This window comes from Gouania willdenowi, chromosome 10 (genome assembly GCF_900634775.1).
Source record: "Gouania willdenowi chromosome 10, fGouWil2.1, whole genome shotgun sequence".
NCBI classification, from domain to species: Eukaryota; Metazoa; Chordata; class Actinopteri; order Blenniiformes; family Gobiesocidae; genus Gouania; species Gouania willdenowi.
The window spans coordinates 27,298,878-27,322,729 of record NC_041053.1 but is presented as its reverse complement, the minus strand read 5'-3'; the positions used below and the strand labels follow the sequence as shown (position 1 = coordinate 27,322,729).

Here is a 23,852-nt window from a genome sequence, read left to right as displayed (position 1 = left end):
TAGTCATCTTAAAGATGTATATCCTTGTTTTTATCAGAAATAAAATGGGTTAAAAGTGACTAAAAATGGTGGAAAAAGTGGTAAAATGTGATTTTAAGAATCACATAAATTGATTAAATGTTGCAAATTAGAGTGGCCAAAAATGGACAGAAACAATAGTAAAAAAGGTTCAAAGTGTCAATATTGGAAAAATTTGTAGGAAAAATTTGTCTAAACTGACAAATAATGGGCATGACAAACCGTGAATGTGGTTAAATTGGAAAACATAAGCATGGAATATGGTAAAAAGAGGTTAAAAGTGACAATAATGGTTCGACATATGTGACATTCGGTGGGAAATGTGGTGTAAGTGTTTTTAAATGCCAGAAATGGCTTGAAAGTTGAAAAATGTGCTGAAAAGACAGTGAAATTAGATGGAGAAGTGGCAGAAATGGGAGAAATGTAGCAAAAATGCATTAAAGGGAGCAAACATATGGCAAGAAAAAGTGATGAAAACAGGTTCAAATATGGCAAGTTTGGTGTAGTAAAATAATAGCTGAAATTGTTCAGAAAATATTCTTTAGTTTCTTGAAGCCATCTGGCAACCCCCTCCCAGTGTCTCGCAACTCCAAATGGGGTCCTGTCCCCAAGATTGAGAACCTATGCTCTAACTGAAGAAAGACCCTGGCTAAAATATTGTCTTTGAACCAACAAGTGTTAAGGGGGAAACTATATCTGAGTTTATTCACTCAGTTCATTGTTCTGACAGAATTATGACATCAAACACACTCCTCTTATAATAAAACTACAGTATAAGAAAAGGCTCAGTGTTAACATAAAGAAAGTGCCTAACTCAGACAAACATCTGTAAATTGTTTTTATGGTTGTTTTGGTCACGCTGTCCTAATTAATAAACCCTAAGTCTAACACAGGTGGGAAAAACAGTGCTAAACCCAATACATACAGCTCTATGTAAACTAACATTCAGGTTACCTTACAATATCAGTTAGTTTTACATAACCACTTAATACTGATAGATGCTCATCTACTGCTGTTAAACACCACGATAATCAAACTTTGCTCCATCACTTGTACTGTATTAGATGTTTTTTTCATAAAAATGCACAGAATAAATATGAGTTTAGAAGTGTAAAGGAAAGCTGACAGGAAAGTTAATGGTTTTTCTTCAGTTACAGTCTTTTCTTGAGCGTGCTAAACTTCACAAAAACTAAATCCCTATCTCAGTACTTATTTTTCAGAGTGATCTCCTAGTAGATGGCTTTTCATTGTGCTCTCTCTGACTGTGCACATTTTCACTTATCTCCATATCACCAGCATGGTATTTCTTATTTGGGAACCCTTTGATTACAGAAAAGAAGCTTTAATCCCAGCGTGAATTAATGTCTTTTTTTTTTTTTTTTTTTTTACTTGTTGCCTCATGACTTATCCCCAATGTCATCTTTCGTTTTACTGCTGAGTTAATCTATCAGCTCTAAGAAATTAGACTTTGCAAGTCAATGTCAAGACAAGCCTTTTATGGATGATAAGGTACCTACCAAAGCAAATCCACCTTTAACATATTTGGACAGCATCAAAGGTCTTGGTTGTTTTCCTCTGAAGTCCCTGGACCAGAGTCCCATGATACAGATGCTCTGACTTAAAATTGTTTAACCTGCAGACACCACAGCCACAAGTCTTAAGTGTTGGATCTAAGTAGACAGCATTCAGTAAATATAAATCTGCTGAATCTATCAGGTTTATGTATTTACATCATTGTTAGGCTGAGTTCACACGCAATCAAGTATCTGGCCAGGTGCAGGGTTCTGAAACAGCAGGAAAAGGAAAATAACACAACCCAATGCTTCATCTTGACTACGAGAAAATCCAGAACATATAGGCTACGCATGACGAACTTGCAGAGATGGATGAGGCGTGTTTAAACATGAAGAGGAGGGTTGATAGTTCCAGTCTGCAGGTGTTGTTTCCTATGATGAATCAGATGTTCCCAATTTAGAGATTTCCTCCCATGTGTGTTGTTCGAGGACAGTTGGAAAAATCCAATGTGCCTTCTCAGCATGTACCGGTACTCACAAATCAAGAACTGCTTGTCGTGCACAATTTCTTTGATGGCAAGAAAAAGCAAAATCTGTGTCTCCTTCTCGTTTGCAAACTCCCATAATCCTTTCAGCATTAAAATACCATCCAAGCTGAAGCAAAGTTTCTAGCCTCCTTTGGCCACCATTGTGTCTTTTGATAAGTAAACCACCCAGTAGACCATGTTAAATGCACCAAAGGACACTGGGAAAAGGATCCGTGCATACTTGTCAATTTTACTGGTTCCACCCATACCAGCTGTAGTAGGCTGAGAGCACGGAGTCTGCCTCGGCTCCAATTTGTTCCCCATCTTCTGGATGCGCTCCAGCTTGGGGCCCAGCAGATGCTGCAGGGATGAGGAGTTGGTGTTGGGTCTGCATGGTGTCTCTGTCATCACGTCTGGTGTAGAAGCTGCTGCCTGAGGCGTGCTCTTCACAAGCTGGGCAGAGGAAGATGCTACACTCAGCAGACTTTCAGACTTGGGGCTGCATCGCGACAGAGTGGAGGAGCTGCCATTGGCTGCACAGGCTAAAGGACGCAGAGGCCTTCCTCTACCCACTCCAGATACGTTGGTGGTGGACTGAGCCTTTAGTTGAGTGCTCGCATCCAGCCGTGGAACATAATTCATCCGCTTTCTCAAGGTAATATCAATTTCAGAATTTTTCTGAAATAGAAAAAGAACAACATTGTTTAATAGGATTAGTAACTGCAGTAAAGCATTAGCCAACTTTTTGAACATTTAGCCAGATTTTTGGGTCTTGTACAAGCGGGAAAATCTAAATAGCTTGTTGTGGTCTCAAACAATGGCACATGTTGGTTTTTCAATAATGGTGGAAAAAAATTATACTCGATTATATTTTACGGCAAATATTGTCTGACAAAAATTGATGATATTGCCTATCTCAAATTCAAAGGGAATTAAAAGTCATTAACATGGTTGCGGAATAAAGGTTTAATGGTCATGACTGAACAGAAAAATCTGTTGACATGGTAATGGTTGAATATATACAAACTTACTTTTGTTATACAAAAAGGCCCAACACTGACGGAACATTGGGGAAGTTGTTTTTAAATTATAAAAAGGGTGTAGCAATACTTAAATCATATCCACAGTAGTAAAGATGGATCAATTAATGTACTTCTTAAAAACTGCTATTAAACCATATTGATGTTAAAATGCACCGTGTAAGATCAATAACACTGTGACCTCTGTTTAGACCATTATTATCCAATCACAATTGAATGTGGTCAAAGTGCTTTCTAGTCTGTTGTTCCCCATAATATTTTTGCGCTGCCATTCTAGAGAGTGATAATAAAGACGGGGCAAATCATGCAATCTAATGTTTATAACGCAATTTACTAAAAACTGTAAAATAAATTGACCAAAGCAGCAAAACAGTTAGAGGTATAAGTACTGTAGAGAAAATGAGACAACAAAATGTAATTTGCATCAAGGTTCAAAAGACACAAACTAACGATGGGTGAGTAATATTATTACTTTTTGCAGAACCTGTTAAGTAGTAAGGGACAATAAACATGACACACATACTGTATGTGGACTTTATATTACATTTAACTAAAATCAGAACCACTTTGTTTGGAAAGATCTAATCTGCATAAGCACTGACAAAAGAAGTAGAGTTGACTGTATTCGAGCAAACTTTCAGCTTTCCATTGCACACAGACTTAAGGAAAAACGGCCCCTCTTGTGTTAGGCAAAAAAACTTCCATTAAAAAACTACATTAGCATAAACAGAATGGAGTAGAGACTGGCTTCAAATAGAGGAATTTGAATTGTTGAAAATTTAGTCCTTCATTGAAAATACGACACTGCTGATAACAAGCCTAAAAGGTACCTTTAGAGGATTTTAAAGGAGGTATTAGCATCTTTCCTCACCGCTTGATGCTTGAGAACCTTTGCAGGAGAGGTAAAGTTCACTCACATTTGTTTTCTGTATTTAGGGCTTGTCAGGCCACATAAACATTTACATATTGATCTGATTATAGCTTCAGATGACACAGATGGCCCTCATCTCCATCTAGGAGCAGATGATGGAGAGTGCACGTGCGATACAGATGTCACTTACCAAGGATTTTGCTTCATTTCCCACAAGCTTAAGACACAAAGTGGGTACCATTGCATTGGGGTTGGTAATGCAGCGTAGCATCAGAGGAGCTTATCCTCTGAGAGTTGATGTTTTCTAGCAGGCTGTCTGATGCTGGTTCTCAGGCATTTGTAGAAATAATCCACCACAAAATGAAAAGAGCCCAACGTCATTGTGTCCTACATGCAGCAGAGGAGGTGCGTGGTGTGCACGTGAATGGCAGAGATTTTGGTTTCCACCACAGATGAGGTGAGGAACAGTCAATGTAGAACCAGCGCACCAAGCCCTCTGGTAACAGGAACCGTTCTTAAGGAGAAGAGCGCATTAATGTATCCCCATGGTGCTGGACCATCTCTGGAACCTATATACAGATGTACCCGGGCTGTGTTACCATGGCAACCTTCTAATCCACTGAAGTGCCGTTGTCACTAGACTGCATTCAAATGTGATTACGGCATACTGGTATTGTGACCAGAGGGGATAACTTTAAGTAGTTAGTATAAAACTGACATATGCATTGCTCGCTAACGTCAGCTGCTGACATCAGCACAGAGATGAAATGTAACTCAGTTCATTTCCTTTGGAGCACACACAGTTTAGGATATTACGTACCCTGACTTTTCACTGTAAAACAGTGTGTTCTCTGCTCTGTAAAGGCTCTCCTGCAGCTACGGGAGCAATGATTCAAAACACATTAAACATATCTGACTAAGAACTCTGAAACAGCTTTATAACATATTCATGAATAGGGATATGCCATTTACAGCTGTGTTAATGGCAATGCAAACATAATATTATGTCAATTAATTTAAGAGTGATTTAAAAGAAAATGTTGAAGCACAAATACACCGTGATTGAAAAAGGAAAAACATCTCAATTAAAATGAGAAGCTATTTGAGGCGTTTTTTCATCTTTTCTCACTAAGTCAATAAATCAGCTTTTACTTAATGTTTTATTTCATGTATTTTATTTTGCAAGTTTAAGAGTCTGTTGTAACCTTTGATGGTAAGAACCTAAAGTCTTTTTCTTGTATTATTTTATTTATCAGCTTAAGCCAGAGGAGTTTGGTTCTGTGACCCAAAGACCACCATGCCCGACCATGTAAATAAATTGTCTGTGTTTGATTTTTGATTGACATACTAAGTTTTTCTGTGTTTTGGAACCTAAGTCCCAGAATATGTCTCTGATTGTTTTGTTCTCGCCCTTTGCTTGTGCTCTCATGTTGAATTCCTGGTTACAGCTCCAGGTTGGAACAGTTTGCTCATGCATATTCAAAAGTCCAGGATAAAGGCCAAATACAGTGAGCACATAATCAGGGACATGCTGTGTAAGTGCTCCTTGAAGTGAAGTGTGATTAGATAAGAGAGCCACTCCGAGGAAACAAAAGTTACCTGCAGCACTTCCTCAAAGTCCTTGACCTCGACGGGCGTGGTTTGGGGCACTGGGGGACATTTGGCCGGCTTCTTCTTGGCTCGCTCAATCTGTGCATTGGTGAAGTAGTTTACAGCAGCAAACTCGATGAGGGCAGAGAAGACAAAGGCGAAGCAGACGGCAATGAACCAGTCCATTGCTGTTGCATAGGATACTTTGGGGAGGGAGTGGCGAGCACTGATGCTGAGTGTGGTCATGGTCAGGACAGTGGTGATGCCTGAAGAGGAACACAAGAAACAATGAAAACCTGTTTCAACCTTTCTGTGCTGCTAACAAAGAGCTGAGACAAAGTGTTTGTGCTTTGTGCACACACACTATTTGTCAAACTGACATAATTCTAAAAGCACCGGCATAGCCTGCATCAATGTACAGTTGCATGTGAACACGCTGTTCACCAACCCACACAGTATATGCAAGATATTGCTTCATCATCAATATATTGAGGGATAGCAGAGGGCTACATGACTCTGACTCTACAAAGCCTGTTGAAAAATCTCTACAATGCTTTACAGATTTCTTATGTACATAAAGGTACTCATCCATCCATAAATCATCTTCTGTTCTGCCTTATCCACACTATGCAATGAAGCCTATCCCAGTCAGCAAAAGGTGCAGCAGCAACAAACAACAATCAAGAATTACAAACACTTTACCCTGAGCCACCTTACAGTAGCTGACAAATCTGTTACCAGAGAACCTGCAGAAAATCTGCAAAGGTACTGGAAACATGAAGAGATCTGATGGTTTTATGATAAACCATCACACCATCAGCTGTTTTCCATCAAAAACATGGTTTTCAGTCCCAACTATGCCAAAAAAATTAAATAGGTCACTTTGTAATGTTTCCAATGAGTTCTTCTTTCATTCTGTGAGACAATAGCACATTGAAGGACAATAGTTTGTACTGCGATAGCATAAAGCACCATTGAGCAAGGGTTGATTCATAACAGGCAGAGTTTGCATGTTCTCCTTAGTGTAGCAAATAATGGAACAAACAAAAGATTTTTACTGACTTACCAAAAGCAATAGCTTATTATCACTACTATTAAAATTATTCTTTGATTCATCTTCTTACTGGCTTATTTCTGTTAAGGGTCACAGGGATCTGGTGGTGCTTCTCTCCAGGTCTTCACAGGCGCTAGGCGGGGCTACACCCAGAACAGGAAGCCACTCTATCACAGGGTAAAGACAATCACTCACACTCCATTCATTCTACGGGAAATCGAGAGACTCCGATTGAGACTTTGGTTGTAGGAGATTGGAACAAACTCAACACAGAAAGGACCTAGGTCTCAACTTTGGGGCTTGAACAGGGGATGATTAGCATACGTGCTATGTCACAGTGCTGAATAAATACGTGGCATGTGTGTCTCTAAGCAAGAAGGTTACTTTCAAGGGTCAGTTACCGTCTGGTCGCACTCTGCTAGCGCTATCATATTCACTGTAGGACTCAAATGTTCTCCCTAAAAGTGTGTCAGTCTTTTCTAAATATTCCAAGCTAACAGACTGGTGGCTTTCACCCTCAGTAGGTGGACATGGGTTTCAATGAAAAAGTTATTATTATTTTTTTTTTACATTTTAAATGTTTTTAGGATTAAAACAAAGTAAGATATTTATACTTGTTGTGGAATGATTTGTTTTGCAGGATTATGCCCTATGGCATTAATTGTGACGTGTTTTTGCAGAATGACATCCTCCTGTGCCGGGACAAACATTTGTCTTAATTTATTACACTGGATGACACATCAGTTTAGTCACAAACATGTGGTCTAATTTATGGCTGAGTGTCTTGAGAACACTTGTCATTATGCAACCATTAGAGACCGAATAAAAACGAGGCATTGATGTGGCGGACACACAAGGTCATGTGTGGCGCCTACAACAACAGAAGGCCATCGGCATCAGCCGGTGCCTTAATGCTCGTCCTTGCATTACTTGACCACAAGCAAAAATGTCGTTTGAAGAAAATCCCCGTTACACTGAAGACCTGGAACAGCCTCTGCTTCAGAGTCCTTGCCAATAAAATGTTCCCTTGGCAGCAAGTGACCGACGTATAATTACCTGTCAATCAAAAGCAGAAAGATGACATTGATAAGGGAACCCCAGCTCAAGGCCAGACTGAGGATATTAACCTCTACATTAGCTAAAACTGAGGCAGGCAGGAGGTGGTTGCCATCTATCAACTAAAAGCAACTACAGAAGCAATTGGATTAATGGTTCCTGCAGTGTAGGACTCTGAACATCCTTTGGTGGCATTAAGCCACATCTGGACCTCTGAAGATTCATCTACCAGCCTATACATCTTCGGCTATGGACCAGACTTCAACTTTTTGGGTAAACTGGGAGATTTTACCACACATGACGTTATTTGAGGAACAGATTGAAAGTGAAAGTAGGATGTAATGATTTAAAGATTTATTTCAGCAGTTTTCTGATCCTGCTCATGTATTCATGCAGTCTGTGGATGTTTTAGCTCATAAAAAGCTGCTCATGTTTATGTTTTGTTTCGCAGTGTTACGGTCCAAATAGTATCCAAATAAACTATTTCGACCGTAACACTGTTCGGTAAAGTTGGCAGATATTCACAGATTTGGACTTCCAGCATCAATAACTCTTTAACAAAATGTCATCGACACAAATTACGCCTCGGTGTGAGGTGGACAACATGATACATGACCATTTTTTATCAAATGCAGCAGAGTAAAAGTCCGTCTGTTGTTTGTTCTGTGTGGTGAGAGAACAAGATTTAATTTTAAAACAGAAAAATGCTGCTTGTTTGGTTTTTGGTTTTTCTGTATTTCTTTATTTCTGTTTTGGTTTAAAGTCAGTAAAACAAAATAACCAGTGTTGATTTGTTATTTTGATTCGGTTTTAAAACGGAATAACCGAAGAACGAAGGAAACACGGATTTCCACACCACTCATCTGCCTTCAAACTGTTTTTACCTTCTCCACTCACATGACCATCAGCAGAACTGAATGAGTTTGTTAGTGAAAAATGGGGATCAATGACTACATGCCAAAACTCACCTAAAATATTAAACATTAAAGAGGCCTTCAACGAATTAACACCAGTTTAAACCAGATATTTTGTTTACTTCATTACCTTGCAGTAATAAAAGCAGAGCGAATTAAATGTCATTTTAGCATGACGCATTACATGGAAATGTGTGTCTTGGCTTTTCTTGGGAGATTCTTTACAGTTTTGTTTTGAGATCAGAAGAAACCTTGTGTGGCATGAGAAACAGGGGATAAGCTCAGCTGTATTCAAAATGCTTATAATTGTGCATTTAACATTGACCCCTCTATCTGAATTCAACAAGCCAAACTATAATCCTCTCCACTTCTGTTTGTCTTCCTGACAAGCTTCCCCCAGCTATAAACAGGTCACTGTGGTTGAGTCACTGATGCAGGAAGTCAAAAACAAACTGAGGCTACAGGGAAGAAAAAAGCGGCAAACCCAACACTGACCTCCCTCCCTCCTCCCACCTCATCCCAACATAGCCACACAAGCACTATTAAAAGATATCTTATACCTCTTTTGTGCAAGGCACCCTAGTCTGGTCACGTTTATAAAAATTTAAAGCTGCTAGAGGTGAATTTGTTTTCTCAATAAAGTCATAGTGTAGGCCTCATAGTTCAATAAATCCAAAAAAAAGATGTAAAAGATGTAAAAGATTGACTTTGCTGCTCAAAAGTTGGTTTTGATCGCCACTGTAAACACTTGGTTTATTGACATTGTCGGAAATGTTTTGCGCACTGCATTGTGGGATGTGGAGTCCTGTAAACTAATGCACAGAAGGGTTTTTACTTGATTTTTACTGTGATTTCTTGTGCTTGCACCCCAAAGTATATATTATATATTATAGCAAGAAAATCCTGAGGTGGACACTTGGGTCCTTTCTGTGTGGAGTGTGCATGTTCTCCCCGTGCCTGTGTGGGTTTTCTCTGGGTAGTCTGGTTTCCTCCCACCATCCAAAAACATCACTCATTAATCTTTGTTTTAATCAAAAGTATGTATCCCTTTCAATCAAATCATGTCTTTATCCATTCATTCATCCATCAATTTTCTGCATATTAATTCAAGCAAGTTCTTTTTGTATTCTTTTTGAATATATGCTATGGTTTTATTCATTCAGACAAATGTTTTCAGGAAATTCAATTTGTTCTCCTGACTTGTTTTGACTGTTTCATTTTCAGGAAACGTTTGTCTGAATAAATTAAACCTTAACATATTATCAATTTAATGCATCTGCTTATTCCCGCACTCATCAGCACCTGTCTGTCACAGCCAATGCAGGGCAGAACACATATAGACAGACAACCATTCACACACTCATTTACTTCCATGGGCACTTTCAGCAAACATACGTGTTTTTAGATTGTAGGAAGGAGCCAGAATGTCCAGGAAAAAACCCACACAAGCACTAAGCATGCAAACACAACACATAAAGGTCTAAAAAAAGTTCCCCACCTGGTATCAAACCCAGGCTTAGTTGTGCTTAGAAACATTAAAGTGATAGAATCCAAATGAAGTTCCGTGGTTTCAACACACAAGTTGGCACACATCAGCTCGTCTTTTCTGGGACATTTTAGTTCCAAGGGGACACGGGTGTTGATGAAACTGGGTCACAGGCCAAATCTATCAGCAGGTAGTAACACATTTGTGGGTACGATGGTGATGTCCATACTACCTACTTTTGCTCGAGATCTGGACTATTACTAGGTAAATATTTTTGATTGGATGGTAAATTGTAAATTGACTTGATTTATAAAGCGCTTTATCTTTACACTGAAATAGTCCCAAGGCGCTTTCCCTATCGGCTCATTCACCCATTTACACTCACTTTCACACACCAATGGGACAGAGCTGCCATGCAAGGCGCTAGTCGACCACTGGGAGCAACTTAGGATTCAGTGTCTTGCCCAAGGACACTTTGACAGGTACAGACTACTGGGCTCGAACCCCCAACCTCTCTACCACTTGAGCCACGGTCGCCCCTAGTGTGTCATGTTTGAATTTACTTCAAGGGTGGTATCACTAAATGTAAAACATAAACAACATTGAAAAATATTAATAATGTTTGTCATTGACAATATGCTGCTTTCCTTGAAAATGTAACAAAATTAGGTACATTGTATTTTAGGTTAATTGACAACAGATCAACCAGTGCTTAAACTGAGGGTAATAAGTGAATTAAACTAAGGCTGTAGGACCAATATGAAACAGCCTATCTGCACATCGGTGTCACTCTGGTGTAAATTTAGCAATTATACAAATGACAATACAGAAAATCTTGGTATGAAGTGCAAAGACAAAACAGTTCATTTTCATATACTTTGGAGGATGCGTTTCCTGATCTTTACCCTCTGGTTATACTGGTCATGTTTCATCAAACGGAGCATCTAAAATGTGCATTAAGGAGATTGTATTAGGCACTTGAGGAAAATGCGGCTCTCAACTGCTCATTGGGGCTTCTTAAAAATAAAATTAAAGGGGAAGTATTATGAAAAATTCACTTCATAATGGTTTTGCTACAGTGATATACATCCCTTTAGCCTCATTCAGAGGGTCAAAGTTGAAAAAGTTCTGTTTCCTCCCTCCCTTGTTATTCCACATTTTGTAAAAAGTCAGATCCAAACAGGCGAGTTGGATTTTTCTGAGCTCCTCCCTCTCAAACTACCTCATAGCTAAAACAAACACTGTGGTTTAATATACTATATATATTATACTTTGTCATATATGTAAAGCTACATACACAAAATGTGTTCTCTGCATTTGACCCCTCCCTGAGGAGCAGTGGGCAGCAACGGTGTGGCACCCAAGCAGTTCCATTTTTAGTATCCGTTATATTGCCTTATATCTCCTTTGACATGATCTGACGTGTTTGTGACACAATGCAATGCAAAGGTTGGGCAAAACTGTGGACTATCACCTTGAATGGACTATTCCTGTAATCAGTAGTGGAAAGGATGACAAGGAAGCGACATAGCAGCTCCGGTGAGTGTTTGAAGCAGCTGACTCAGCTAATTGACTCCTATGCTGCTACTGCACACACACTCTGAAACAGTGTTTGTCTGACTCACAATCACAATAGCCGTTTAAATAGCCATGTGTTTGACTGTAATGTGCAATTTTTTTGGCTGAAACCAATAAGAGTGTGTGGACAGCAAAAGAAAATTGCTAGTGATTAGCTGTTGTGTGGAGTCAGCATCTACAGACACACCTACTCATGAATATGCATAAGTAGGCCCCAAAAGAGCCTTTTTTTTTAGAACTGCTCAGAAAGTCACTTTTCAGAGGCTAAAACTCTGGAAAACAGGTGAGTTTGGGAAAATAAACCTCAAATACTATGTTGTTGGGGTTCTTAGAACAAATGGAGACGAGTGAAAAATAGCATAATGCTGGACTTTTAAGACAGATTTTACTGTAAAATATCATTAAGAAAACATGGCAGCGCTGCTGTAGCATCACCTTGTATGGATGGGAGTTAGCGGTCAATGTGAAGTCAAACTTACCAAACACGGTGCGTGCTGGAACAGACTCTTTATTTATCCAGAACGACACTTGGGAGAGGATCACTGTCATTATGCAGGGGATATAAGTCTGAATCATGAAGTAGCCCATTTTACGTTTCAAATGAAAGTAGACCGTCATCACCACATATTCACCTGGAGGATCAGCACAAATGGACAGAGTTAAACATTTCACTCTGAAAGATTTCAGTTTTTACATCTCCAGACAGGTGTCACGTTTGATTTGTTTTCTTAGCGCTCCGTATTTTAAAAGTGAAATTCATTTTCACCCAGACAGATCAATGCCATCCATCTTTCTGTCTGTTGCCAGATATATTTTTATACTGCAGTATTTATGTGAAGCAGCTGGTCCATGTCTCAGTGTGTGTTTACTGGGGCTGGTAAGTCTGGTGGTCCAACAGACTGACTGTGATAAATCTGCAAGCACCAAATGCTTATAAAATCTCACCCAAAAGCCTAAAGCTGCTGCTTTGGTATATTATCTACTCTGCTATTTGTCTAGGAAAGAGAAGCCAGCTAATTTTCCTAAATTTTTGAGAAACTTAAAATCTTCCGCTACAGAAGTAGAAACAATACAAACTCATACAAAAGATAAAAACAGGCCTCACCTGTGATGGATTTAATGGTTTCACTGGAGACCGTCTGGCCAATGAGATCATACTGAACTAGGCTGGAGGACTCAGGAGGAACCTCCACTGAATATTGGGGCCCTTTAGTCCATGTATAGATCATCTCTGTTTTCGGATAGGCATCTGTAGGCAGACAGAGAAGCCACAACAAAGACAGTCACCGACTGTAATATATGACCAATACAACACAAAATATAATAATAATGTTAACATTAACACATTTTATTTGTATTGTACTTTATATCAGCAGATCTCAAAGTGCTACAGGTGCAGTCAAGGTAAAAATCATCTTATGTTCTTTCTCTTAAGTATTCCTGAACAATTAATCAAATCAATGTATACAGTCAGATTTTATTTATAAATATATATATATATATATATATATATATATATATATATATATATATATATATATATATATATATATATATATATATATATATATATATATATATATATATATATATATGCACTATCACATAAAAGTAGCTGGAAAGCACACCTGAGCTTCTCTATGTACTGAAACTTTTGTTCACAGGAGTATGGCCACAGTGTTTTCATTAGTGAATTAAAACTGATTTTCAGCTACTGCCCTGTAGGAGTGTCTTCTGATTCTAGAAATCTAGAATTGGATTAAACATTTTAAGCAGTCCTCCACACCAGTAGGTGGCAGTAGGCAGTGATACAAAAGTTATGTGGTGTAAATTGTTCTAGGTGTCCTGCAATACTTTGTCAAGGCTTTAGCAACAATATCCCTATAAAGGACAACCAGTTTTGCAATTTTCTTCACCTAGTGTTTCGTTAATGCCCTGAAATGTTCAATTTCATATAAATTCTATTTTTTCCCAGAAAAAATTGCTTTCACACAGCAAACTTTTTTTTGTTGTTGTTGTTTATTAAAGACTTATTCTATCTAGACCCAAATCATGGATGGATGGATGGATGGATGGATGGATGGATGGATGGATGGATGGGTTTGTGAGGTAGGACCCAGGTTGCAGAGATAGACAGGCAAACCATCAAGTTGTAATTTGAGTGCAAAAAAATCAATGTGCAAAAGCACATAAAAAATGTCAGGATAATACATTTAATTAATATTAAACTTTAGCTGTAAAAAGAACAATAATAATATCTATCTGTGATGATTACTGTGACTCTACTAAATGATTAATGAACACCTGCTGTCTTTTCTCACAGTTGATGGTTCGTGTCAGTCAAAACTTGTGATTTTAAAGATGCGTGTCCACCCAGTCTCGCCCTGGGTGTTTTGTTGTATTCATGCTGGGAGTTTGACCACTCTGTGGATTCACGGCAAAATGTTGTCTTTGCCTGACACTCCCTATGGGATTTCACATAGGCAGGATCCCAACTGTGCTGCCAAAATGAAATGACTCCAGTGTGTTGTAGAGTGGAACGCAGCACAAGTCCAGATGGAGAAACAGAAACACAGAGAGAGAGAGAGAAAGAGAGATAAAGAGAGAAGGAGTGATAGAGGGGGAGAAATGGTGGCAGACTGGGAGAAAATTAGCACGCGGCGCGCACACATCAACACGCACACGCACACACCAGTTATGGAAAACAACGGCATAGGTCTGTGCTGTCCTGTGGCAGAGAAAAGGATTGTGACCTTTCCTTTGCTCCGGGGGAACAACTGATCTATCTTCACTTCTTCCTGACTGGCGGATGATGAAAAAGAGGAGGAGAAAGAGAAGGAGGAGGGAATAAGAGGAATAAGTATGACAAAAATGGGAATTTGTCCTCTGTAATGTCACCCCAACTGGAGACTGAGGATGGGTTGGGCAAGCTTAGCTTACTGCCAAATTCCTCCAATTTTCCTTTTCTTTTTTCTTACAAATTTTCAAATCGCTGTTTTACAATAAGATGCAGCTGCTTTCTAATTCTAGATAAGTCATTTACATTGGCCAGAAGGCCTGAAAAGGAATACACGCAAAGAATGTAAAAATGTATTATGTAAAGGAAACATTCAGGGTATTTGTTTTGCTTTTAAGCAGTTCTTTTTAGATTATGATTTATTTCAGGGGTAAGGGGGGGGGCAGCATGTGATGGAGGTGTCATTGCTTTCTTTCATTTAATTTTAAAGCCAGACCAACTATTACAAACAGATCTTATTGAGATGCAATTACAAAACACTCCAACAACTATGTGAATCCTGAATAAAGAACATTACGAATACCTCAATAATGATCTAAAATTATCAACCTTCCTGTTGAGTCATACTATGATGAACTACTTTTTTTTTAGTGCATGTCTATCCCTCCTACTCTGTCACCTAAAAAGTCAACCTTTAGCTAAAACTGCTGGAACTGACTCGCCCTGTGCCTCTTGCTGATACAGCCACCTTATTTAGTGGTGAAAAGCATTCCTGCAGCTTTCCAAAGAAATGACATGAACTGTAAATGATGCCACGTGGAAACTTGCAAAGGCTGTTGCTTTTCATTCGTTTCATTTTGAAAACTTTCAGATACACCTCTTTTATATCATAGCAACTCACGAACAAACAGATTTGGTCTTGTCCATACCAAGAACATGGTCTTCTTTTCTAACAACGCTGAACCAATGCACAACCTTATTATTATGACCGTTGATTATCTCAGTGTCAGGAGGTCGGAGCAATCTCCAAAACTTTAGCTGGTTGATGCTGTGTGGTTCAAGAGCTTTTTCATCTCAGTAATCACTGGATCTGATAGAAAAAGTTCACAACATTGTTGTGTTTGGGGCAGCAAAAAATATTTATAGAATATCAACAATATTATGGCTGATATGCGTAATTGTAATGGGAAACAGAGCTCAGGCTTTAAAGAAGTGTCATTTTAGAGTCTTTTATGAATCTTATTTAACAATAATAATGAGTGATATACTGTAGTTTGATTTTCATAGGGATTTTACTGCTTTTCTGATATTGATGCTATCAAACTTTTTGACATTATTGCCAAATGTCTCAAAATTGCCACATTCCTAAATGTAGGACAGTGGGAGTAAACTGGGTTTCTTGAGAAAAACTTTGTACACTGGAAAAAACACCTGGCCAAGTCATGGGTTTATAGTTGTTTCTGTTGCTTTTAGATTCTTATTTTGTCAATCAACTTTCTCTGTTCTCAGATTTTACGATACCCATGTAATAACATATGTAGAAATTTGGTCTAAACATAACAGGAATCAAGCAAAAGGGGAGGTTTCAGACTCAGTATAAACAGCTCTCTTTTGCGGGGTGTCCTGAAATTAGTTATGAGGCTATGGAAACAGTCCGGGGTGAAGTGATTGGCACACACTAACAAGTATTTTTCAACTACGGAGGGGACATTGCCATTAAAAATGAAATCCAGCCAATTCCTTCTTGTGTCTTCAGCAGCTGGAGTTCGAAGCAAAGCTCGATTCAACTTGTGATGTCACAAACTCAAAAAAATTGAAACGGAGCACTTTTCTCTGTGTTGTAAGACTTACACAGACCACAAACAAAAGACTGGATGAATTTATTTCACATTTTTGTGTGCCGGTGGACCCTCAAGTTACCTCATATGTGTTCAAAAACACTGCAAAAGCGGATTTTTCATATTACGTCCCCTTTAAGACTGCATCAACTGAGTCATAGGAACCCCTTGTCCACACTTTTGTTACCCCTTGTGTCAAAGTATTTTTCAGCAAGTGTAAGGGAAATATGCCTGTGTTCTCATTCATCCCAAGATGAATGCTCAATTAATGGAAAGGTTGCAAAAGGGCAAATATTTAAAAAAAAAATCTGCCAAGGATACTACAAAAGTACTAAGCAGATTGTGACAAATTTTAACCAAAGACCTTCCAAAGATTCTCCCATTATATTTTGGAGGTGATCTGGATCAATATACTGATTCTGGATCATTTTGAAAAAATCTGAAAATCTTAATCTCCAATGCATAACAAAATTTCTAAAAAATTATATCTTGGTTCGTGATGGACCAATCTGTATTTCATTGAAATTTTCATTTTTTAAATGGGAGTGACTTATATTGCTATTAATGAGAATATCATTTTTTTCCAGGCCTTTAAAGTGTGAATGATCATGGTACCATGAAAATACTTACAGCTGCCAAACTTGAGGGGACATGCATGTCCATCCATTGGAAAGTTCACAAGCTTCATGGGACACTCAGCGCTAATCGTCAGCCTGTTGGAGAAAAGAGTGATTTGGGAAGCTTCCAACTAATCAGACTTTTTCTGACTTTCTGCACTGTACAGTCTCAATGGTCTTTATCTTTCTTCATACTTTCAGTTCCAGTTGCACTTCATTAAATTCCAATGGAAACAAAAAACTTCTTACAGCTATTGCCATGCAAGAAAAAGCGGTATCCATAAAATCCCTGCTTTTTACTTAACCCAGATTTCAGCTTCTTGTAATTTCTGCTAAAAGGTCATTTCAAAAGCACTAGTTTTAAATTCATTTGAATAACTGTCACTTGTGCTGCCTCCACAGTGCTTCTCCGCCTTTAACCTCACAGTAAGACTTTTTTAAAAAGCTTTAAGACTTTCAGCCTCACCACTGCATCGAATGAATAAAATAGAGCGTTTTCCAACAATGAAGCAGAAATTAAACACATAATCGTACCTCATGGTATAAAGAATGGTGCCGTTTTTCATGATGCGGAAGAGTTTGTTAGGGGCCGTCATGTTGTGGGCGACTGACCTCTTGCCATTCCTGAAAAATGTGTCCGGTGTCCAAACTTTGGTCACCATCAAATTATTCAACCTCAAAATCTCAATTGGGCCTTCGTATTTCAGCCTCCGGTCCACCCATGTCTGACGAAAGAATACATCCATTGTGTATTCCTGGAAAAAGAACATTGACAGAAGCAGAAAAGGCTCATTATCGGGTGTTCTGGTTTGATGAATGTCTCGATCTCATCAAATTAAAACATAAAACATTTTACTCTGGTATGATAGCTCAACTCTCTATTGTCTGAAACTCACCTATAATATTGCAATGAGACCTTGCAGCTCAAAGAGTAACTTAACCCCAAAACCACTTTTTCCTTCAGAAAAGAAATATATGAAGTAGTGTTGTTCTAGTCCAACTCATTATCATTTTAGTCAAAGTATTCAAATTTGGCCTATTTTGTTGTAAAAAATGTAAGAGTAAATGCCCTCTATGGAATGAAACTTTGCGATTATAACTGAATTTTGCTGTTGGCTGAGAATGGTGGTTTGTGACGATTTGTTGGCTCCGCCTCCTCTATAAAAATAAGCACCTGTCGACTCTGCAATCTGTGAAGAGTAGGTTGGATTGAGAGAATTGTAAATAGAGAGGTATAGTGACTATTGAGTAGGTAGTTAGCAAAGCATAAATTGTTCCGACCATAATCAAGGCCTTTATTTGAACTTCCTCCTGTAGTTGCAAGTCAGCCAAAACCTGGGGCTAAGTTACTCTTTAAAGACCACAGATACTGTGAATCTAAGCATCTACTTTCCAGTATGCATGTTGCATGTTCTCCTTGAGTAATGTGAGGTTTTCCTCTGGATAAGTTTCCACCCTAGTTCCAACTTTAATTGCATTTCTATGACACACAGTTCAATGTCAAACAGACTCAGAAGGTTTCCCTGTGTTTTATAGACCTGAGTTGACCTAATTAGTGAATACATTATTATTATTATCTTTCTTATGTTTAAATATCTCTATGGTCTCAGTGTGATAGACATGAAAGCTGTCCAAATCTGTCACATGAAGTTACAGTGTGTTTTACCTACCATTTCAACATCTGAGACTGGTCCAAAACTTGTCACATAGATGTCAGTCTTGACTTCAGTCACAGGACCTTTTGGGGAAAACAGACAAGTTTCACATTTATATTGCATCTCCTAATTTTTAAATATTTTTTACAGTCTGGTCTACATCTTACATCTTTTTTTGTTCAAGAACTCTTCTTACAGTCCGTTAGAGTCAAATCAAGAGGACACACTTTAGCTTTTCTCTTCTAGAGCTAACACCTCTGCATCAAAAGCAAAAGGAGAAACAACGTTGGGGATTTGGATTCAGTTATCCTGGAGACTTGTCTTTTTTTCTTTTTCTTTTTTTGTATAAACTCATATGCAGATAGAGTGCAAAATCTTGAAGAACAGTTTGGGCAATTTGTCTGAGCAAACACTTTTGGGCTATCTGGAATTTCTTTAAGTAGAACTGGAGGCAGAGCATTCAGCTATGTGGACTCTCTCTTGTGGAACCAGGCACTTGGAAGCTGAAGCTTTGGAAATTTCTATCCCACAATTATAAACCCATAGGGTTGATCCTCTCACTCCCTTGCTTGTAGTTGTTTTTGTCTTGTCTGTTCACTGTAGGTATTCTATCCAAATTGTTCCTGATGTAAGGTTCCCACTGCTGGAGACATGTTGACTGCTGTTATCGACCTGTCCAGTTCTGTTATCTTCTTTCTCTCCACTATCATCAACTCAAGGCCACTGATGTTCATCCTGGAGGTTTACTGAGGCTTTATATAGTTAGAAATGTATTTAATCTTCTAATAGGTTAGAATTGTCCAAATGTAACAGGGTCAGAGCTATGTGGTGGTCACCATTGGCCACCACATAGCAAGTGGTGCCACCAGGATTCAATTCCCCCAACACAACTATGTGTGAGTGTGTGTGCGGAGCGGTGAAATGGAAGAGAGAGGGCTGATCACTCCATCTCTGGCCGTTTACAGCACTTATCATAAACAGCTCCGCTTTTACGGTTTAAATGATCAACTTACGAAGTTTCTAAAGGATGAGTTCCCTCTGAATGTAGGCTTATTCAAGAAGTTTACCACTTTAATTTTGACCAGGTGAGCAAGTGTACAGCTGCAGCCATCTCTCTGTAGCTGGAGGGAGGGGCTGCTGCCTCGGCTCTACAGACAATGACGGCCGGGGGAGATGTTGCTTGAAGTCACATTTTTTGACTTTGAGTGACTAGTTGGGTAGCTTGAAGGGCGGTTGCTTGAAGGGCGGTTGCTTGATGTCGCGTCATTTACATTGATTTTGAATGTAATCTAGTCGCTTCAGTCACGTTAGGTGTTAGGCTTCAAAATCAGTTAGTGACAGATGACGTAAAGGACGATCATTGGCCTTTTATATTTTCCACACCTTCAAAAAAATTATACGCACAGTGAGTACAGGATTCAGGCTGGCGGTGCTACTGTCCACAGGTGCAGGTTAGTTTTCAGAACATTAGTTCCACCAAACCACCTGCAGCAGCCAACAAATTGTCCATTGGAGGAGAGCAGCAAAGCTTCTTAATAAAGCTGTGATCGAAACAAGATGTGTTGTGAACTGCAAGTGGATACAGTGTTGTTTTTTGTTGTTGTTGTCGTCATTTATTTTATTTTACTTTTTTAACAGATTTCAGACCAGAATTCCTTGGAGCATAGAACAGAAATTGAGACTTTTACAGACTTTGTTTTTTCTCCACAACAAACGGTTTCCACAACCAAACATGAAATGAAAATTGACCATTACTGTAGGGAGTATAAATTATTATCCAAAAATACAGAAAAAGCAAAAACAAAACAATGCTACAGTCAAACATGAATACTGAAAAATGATGGGGCAGGAGCTGTTATAGGTTTATGGACCATGGCACCTGTCACTCAAAATGGCTAACCTGAGGCCTTTTTGACTGATTGGTGTTTTCACGTGTCTATCAATCACCCAACATGTTTTATACTTTGAACAAAAGTGTTTTCCCAATGTTAATGACAACCTTTCATTTTCAAGCAATGTGTGTTATGAAATTGTGTGTAGTATACTCAAGTGTAGTGTGTTGTAGAATTGCTTGCAGAGTGGAAACCAGCAAAAGCTTAAGACATGGTTACACTGTGTTTAAGGGATAGTCACAATAATTAAAGGTTTGGTCACTTTGATTTTAGCATGAGCTCTTAGTGTGTAAGCAATGGCCAAAAACTATAATGTTTAATATCAAAATAAATGTATACATTTCTGACTTAATGATGATATCCTGTTATAAATCTAATTCATAGTAAAACTGTGTAAATTATGGTCAACGGAAATGGATTAGAGCCAAATTTGATGGAGAAAATAATGTTGGGCAAATCAAGAATAAAGTCAAAATGTCGAGATTAAAGTTGAAGGTCGGCCAATAAAGTCACATCTACAGAAGTTGATGAGGGCCAATTCACCATATGGCAACAAACAAACAAACAAAATATTGAAGTTTGAGTTTATTTTTGAAATTTCACCTTTAATTTCAACATTATCTTTGAAATTTCGCCTTTAATTTCAACATTATATTTCAACTTTAATCTGGAAATTTCAACTTTAATCTGGACATTTCAACTTTATTCTTTCAGTAAAATATGCAAAGAGATGTATCTCATGCTGCTTCTCATCATGCCAATAAATCCCTATACTTACAGCACTTGAACTGTACGATAAACATTCGTCCCGCTACGTACATGCGATTATATAACCACACTTGCTAAAACGTGTGAGCTTAGAGGTCAATCCTAAGCATGAAAAAAAAAAAGGATTTAAGCGTGAAACCTAATCAGAACATTGCATGTGAGAGGAAATACAGCCTCATGTCAGTCCCTCACAGAGAAAATGGACTAATCTTGGACTAATGCTCCATGAACGATTGACGCACCACACGGTTTACAAAGCAGGTCCTGGATCCTGTGGAGATTCACACTCTGCAGGGTCTCCACTCCAGCTCTATGGTGCATTCAGTGCTGTGATGTTGTTGCACTTTGCACACTAATAACTTCTAACAACATTTAGCCGAGCCAAAAACGTGCTCTATAATTGGGAAAGCTTTCAAATTGTTGTGTCACTTTTCATTGGACCTAAAATTCTCCTATTTCAAAGTTTTAAGCTGACATAGCAACAACAAAAAAAGGAGGCTATATGCTTTTAAGTAAAAAGCATCTCAAAATGGTGGGACATTCTATGATGGGACACCTCAGAGGGCAAAGATCTTCTTAAAGTTACGTTTTCTTGACTTGTATATTGTTGAAAAATCATGTGAATGGGCACTTTTCCACATTTTACCACATTTATTCAGGTCAGAAATGAAAGTAATGGATTACTCACAATACTGTAATTGAGTTGTTTTTTTGGGTACTTGTACATTTTTTTAGTACAGTATATTTCTAAATCAGTAATTGTACTTGTACTTCAGTCGTTTTAAAAGAAGTAAAGTAATTTGTTTCATTTCTACACCCAACTGAGTATTTTATTTTATTTTTTTGTATTATTATTATTATAAAACTACAAAAAATGCAAGATTTGGTTTCTTCCGTTTTAGGTTTATACATCAGAGGTCTACTGTATGCAATAGAACCGTGGCAAGATTTATTACCAAAAATAAATGTGGGAGGTGAAAATAACTACTTTTACTTTGAGTATTTTATGTATGACTTACTTTGTACTTGTACTAGAGTACAATTTCAATCAAGTAACAGTACTACTTGAGTAGGATATACAGTATCAGTGCTTTTTACACCTCTGCTTCAGATGCCTTCCGTGCGCAAAACAGTGCGTAAAATGCTTTTCTTTCATCCATATCGCCTACCTCCAAATCCCGGTCGCAACCTGTTATCATAGCCGTCCAAAAGTCGGTCCAAAATGCGAGTGAAATTCTCTGGATAGACTCTTTCATCCTTCCTTATATGTCCGTAGATTTTCTTCACACTGTAAATATATGTATATATATATATGTGATAAAGAGTAACTTTAGCGTAAGAGAACACTTCAGCACCATGGACAGAGGTGTGTGTGAAGGCTCACCAAGTGGTAAAGCAGAAAAAGTAGATGAGGGTCCGAATAAAAGCGGGGTACGTCGCTGTCACCATCTCCTTCTTGTTGGCAGAAACCATCCTTCCATGCCATTCTTCAGCCTCTTCACATCTCACCCCATCAGCACGCCTGGTGTCCCGGGAGGACAGAGGAGAGAGGGACCTAACAGAGCGCACAGCACCACAAAGTGTGCACTCACTCCGGAACCTGCAGCAGCTCTCGCTCTCTCTCTCTCTCTCTCTCTCTCTCCTCTCTCTCTCTCTCTCTCTCTCTCTGCGCCACGCGCAAAAAATACGCACACAGACGTTTCTGTTCGTTCGATCGGAACACAGATCAGATCACATTAGTTTCAGGTTCAAGATAAAGGTTCTGTTCTCATTGCCTTCTTTTTTACTGTACCCCTGACTCTCTTTCTGCATTCCAGCACACTCTCTCTCTCTCTCTCTCTCTCTCTCTGGTTTAAAATGCCTCGGAGGATCTCAGCTCTGACCTCCTAAAGTCCTGCTCACCTTTCTTTGACCTCACAGTGAAACCTCACTTTGACTTCGACAGTCACCCTTTAAACTTAAAACTCTCCTGCCCGCAGTTCCACACACTTGAACTACAGCTGCTTTGTTGAAACACTTTCAAATGGGTCAGTCTCGTCATCACAATAAGCGCCAACGCTCTGGAACGATCTTCCGTTTTCGCTGCGTCTGCTTGATTCCGTTGATGCTTTTAAGAGCCAACTGAAAACCTATCTGTTTCAGAAAGCATTTTAAAAATTCCAGTGATAAAGGGTTGTTTTATGACCATCATATTTTTGTGACTGCAACTGTAATTTGTATTGTATTGTATGCACTGTATGCATTGTGAAGCACTTTGTGACTCCTGTCTGTAAAAGGTGCTATATAAATAAATATTACTTACTTACTTTACACACAGGCGCACATGCGCAGACAAAGGCATGCACACCGGTACCGTGGAGGGTGAGGAGGAAGTAGGACAAGCCACATGCTGCTTCACAGGTTTTACTGTGTGTGTGTGTGTGTGTGTGTGTGTGTGTGTGTGTGTGTGTGTGTGTGTGTGTGTGTGTGTGTGTGTGTGTGTGTGTGTGTGTGTTCTGAAGGTGAAGTGTTGGTAAATCTCAGGATAAACAAGATGTCTGGGTTCCACCACACTGACTCTCCTGATTAGTTTTAAAGTCACACACACACACACGCACACACACACACACACACACTTTGTAGCTATTTTACATGGCGACTGAAGTCATTCCATACACTCAGCACCCAATCCCTTACAGCCACCCACCCAGTCCTCCC

General features: G+C 38.8%; 1 protein-coding gene across 1 annotated transcript; it reads right to left on the bottom strand.

Annotated features, from left to right (window-relative positions):
- Positions 1-1,321: 1,321 nt before the first annotated feature.
- gabra4 (gamma-aminobutyric acid type A receptor subunit alpha4) lies at positions 1,322-22,742 on the bottom strand. Its single transcript, XM_028460014.1, has 9 exons — positions 22,540-22,742; positions 22,325-22,443; positions 18,511-18,578; positions 17,375-17,595; positions 16,854-16,936; positions 12,754-12,897; positions 12,128-12,280; positions 5,570-5,826; positions 1,322-2,737 (listed from the first exon to the last, which is right to left on the bottom strand). Exons 1-9 carry the CDS (start codon positions 22,626-22,628, stop codon positions 2,201-2,203), a joined length of 1,671 nt encoding a protein of 556 aa, XP_028315815.1. The 5' UTR covers positions 22,629-22,742; the 3' UTR covers positions 1,322-2,200.
- Positions 22,743-23,852: the final 1,110 nt, after the last annotated feature.

What these genes read in the sequence shown, in the direction of transcription:
- gabra4 (XM_028460014.1), bottom strand. Translation starts at nt 22,628, where the DNA reads ATGGTTTCTGCCAACAAGAAGGAGATGGTGACAGCGACGTACCCCGCT. An exon ending in ACCATTCTTTATACCATGAG is followed by an intron (nt 16,937 to 17,374) that starts GTACGATTATGT and finishes TTTCTCCAACAG; the next exon opens with GCTGACGATTAGCGCTGAGT. An exon ending in AACCATTAAATCCATCACAG is followed by an intron (nt 12,281 to 12,753) that starts GTGAGGCCTGTT and finishes CTGATCCTCCAG; the next exon opens with GTGAATATGTGGTGATGACG.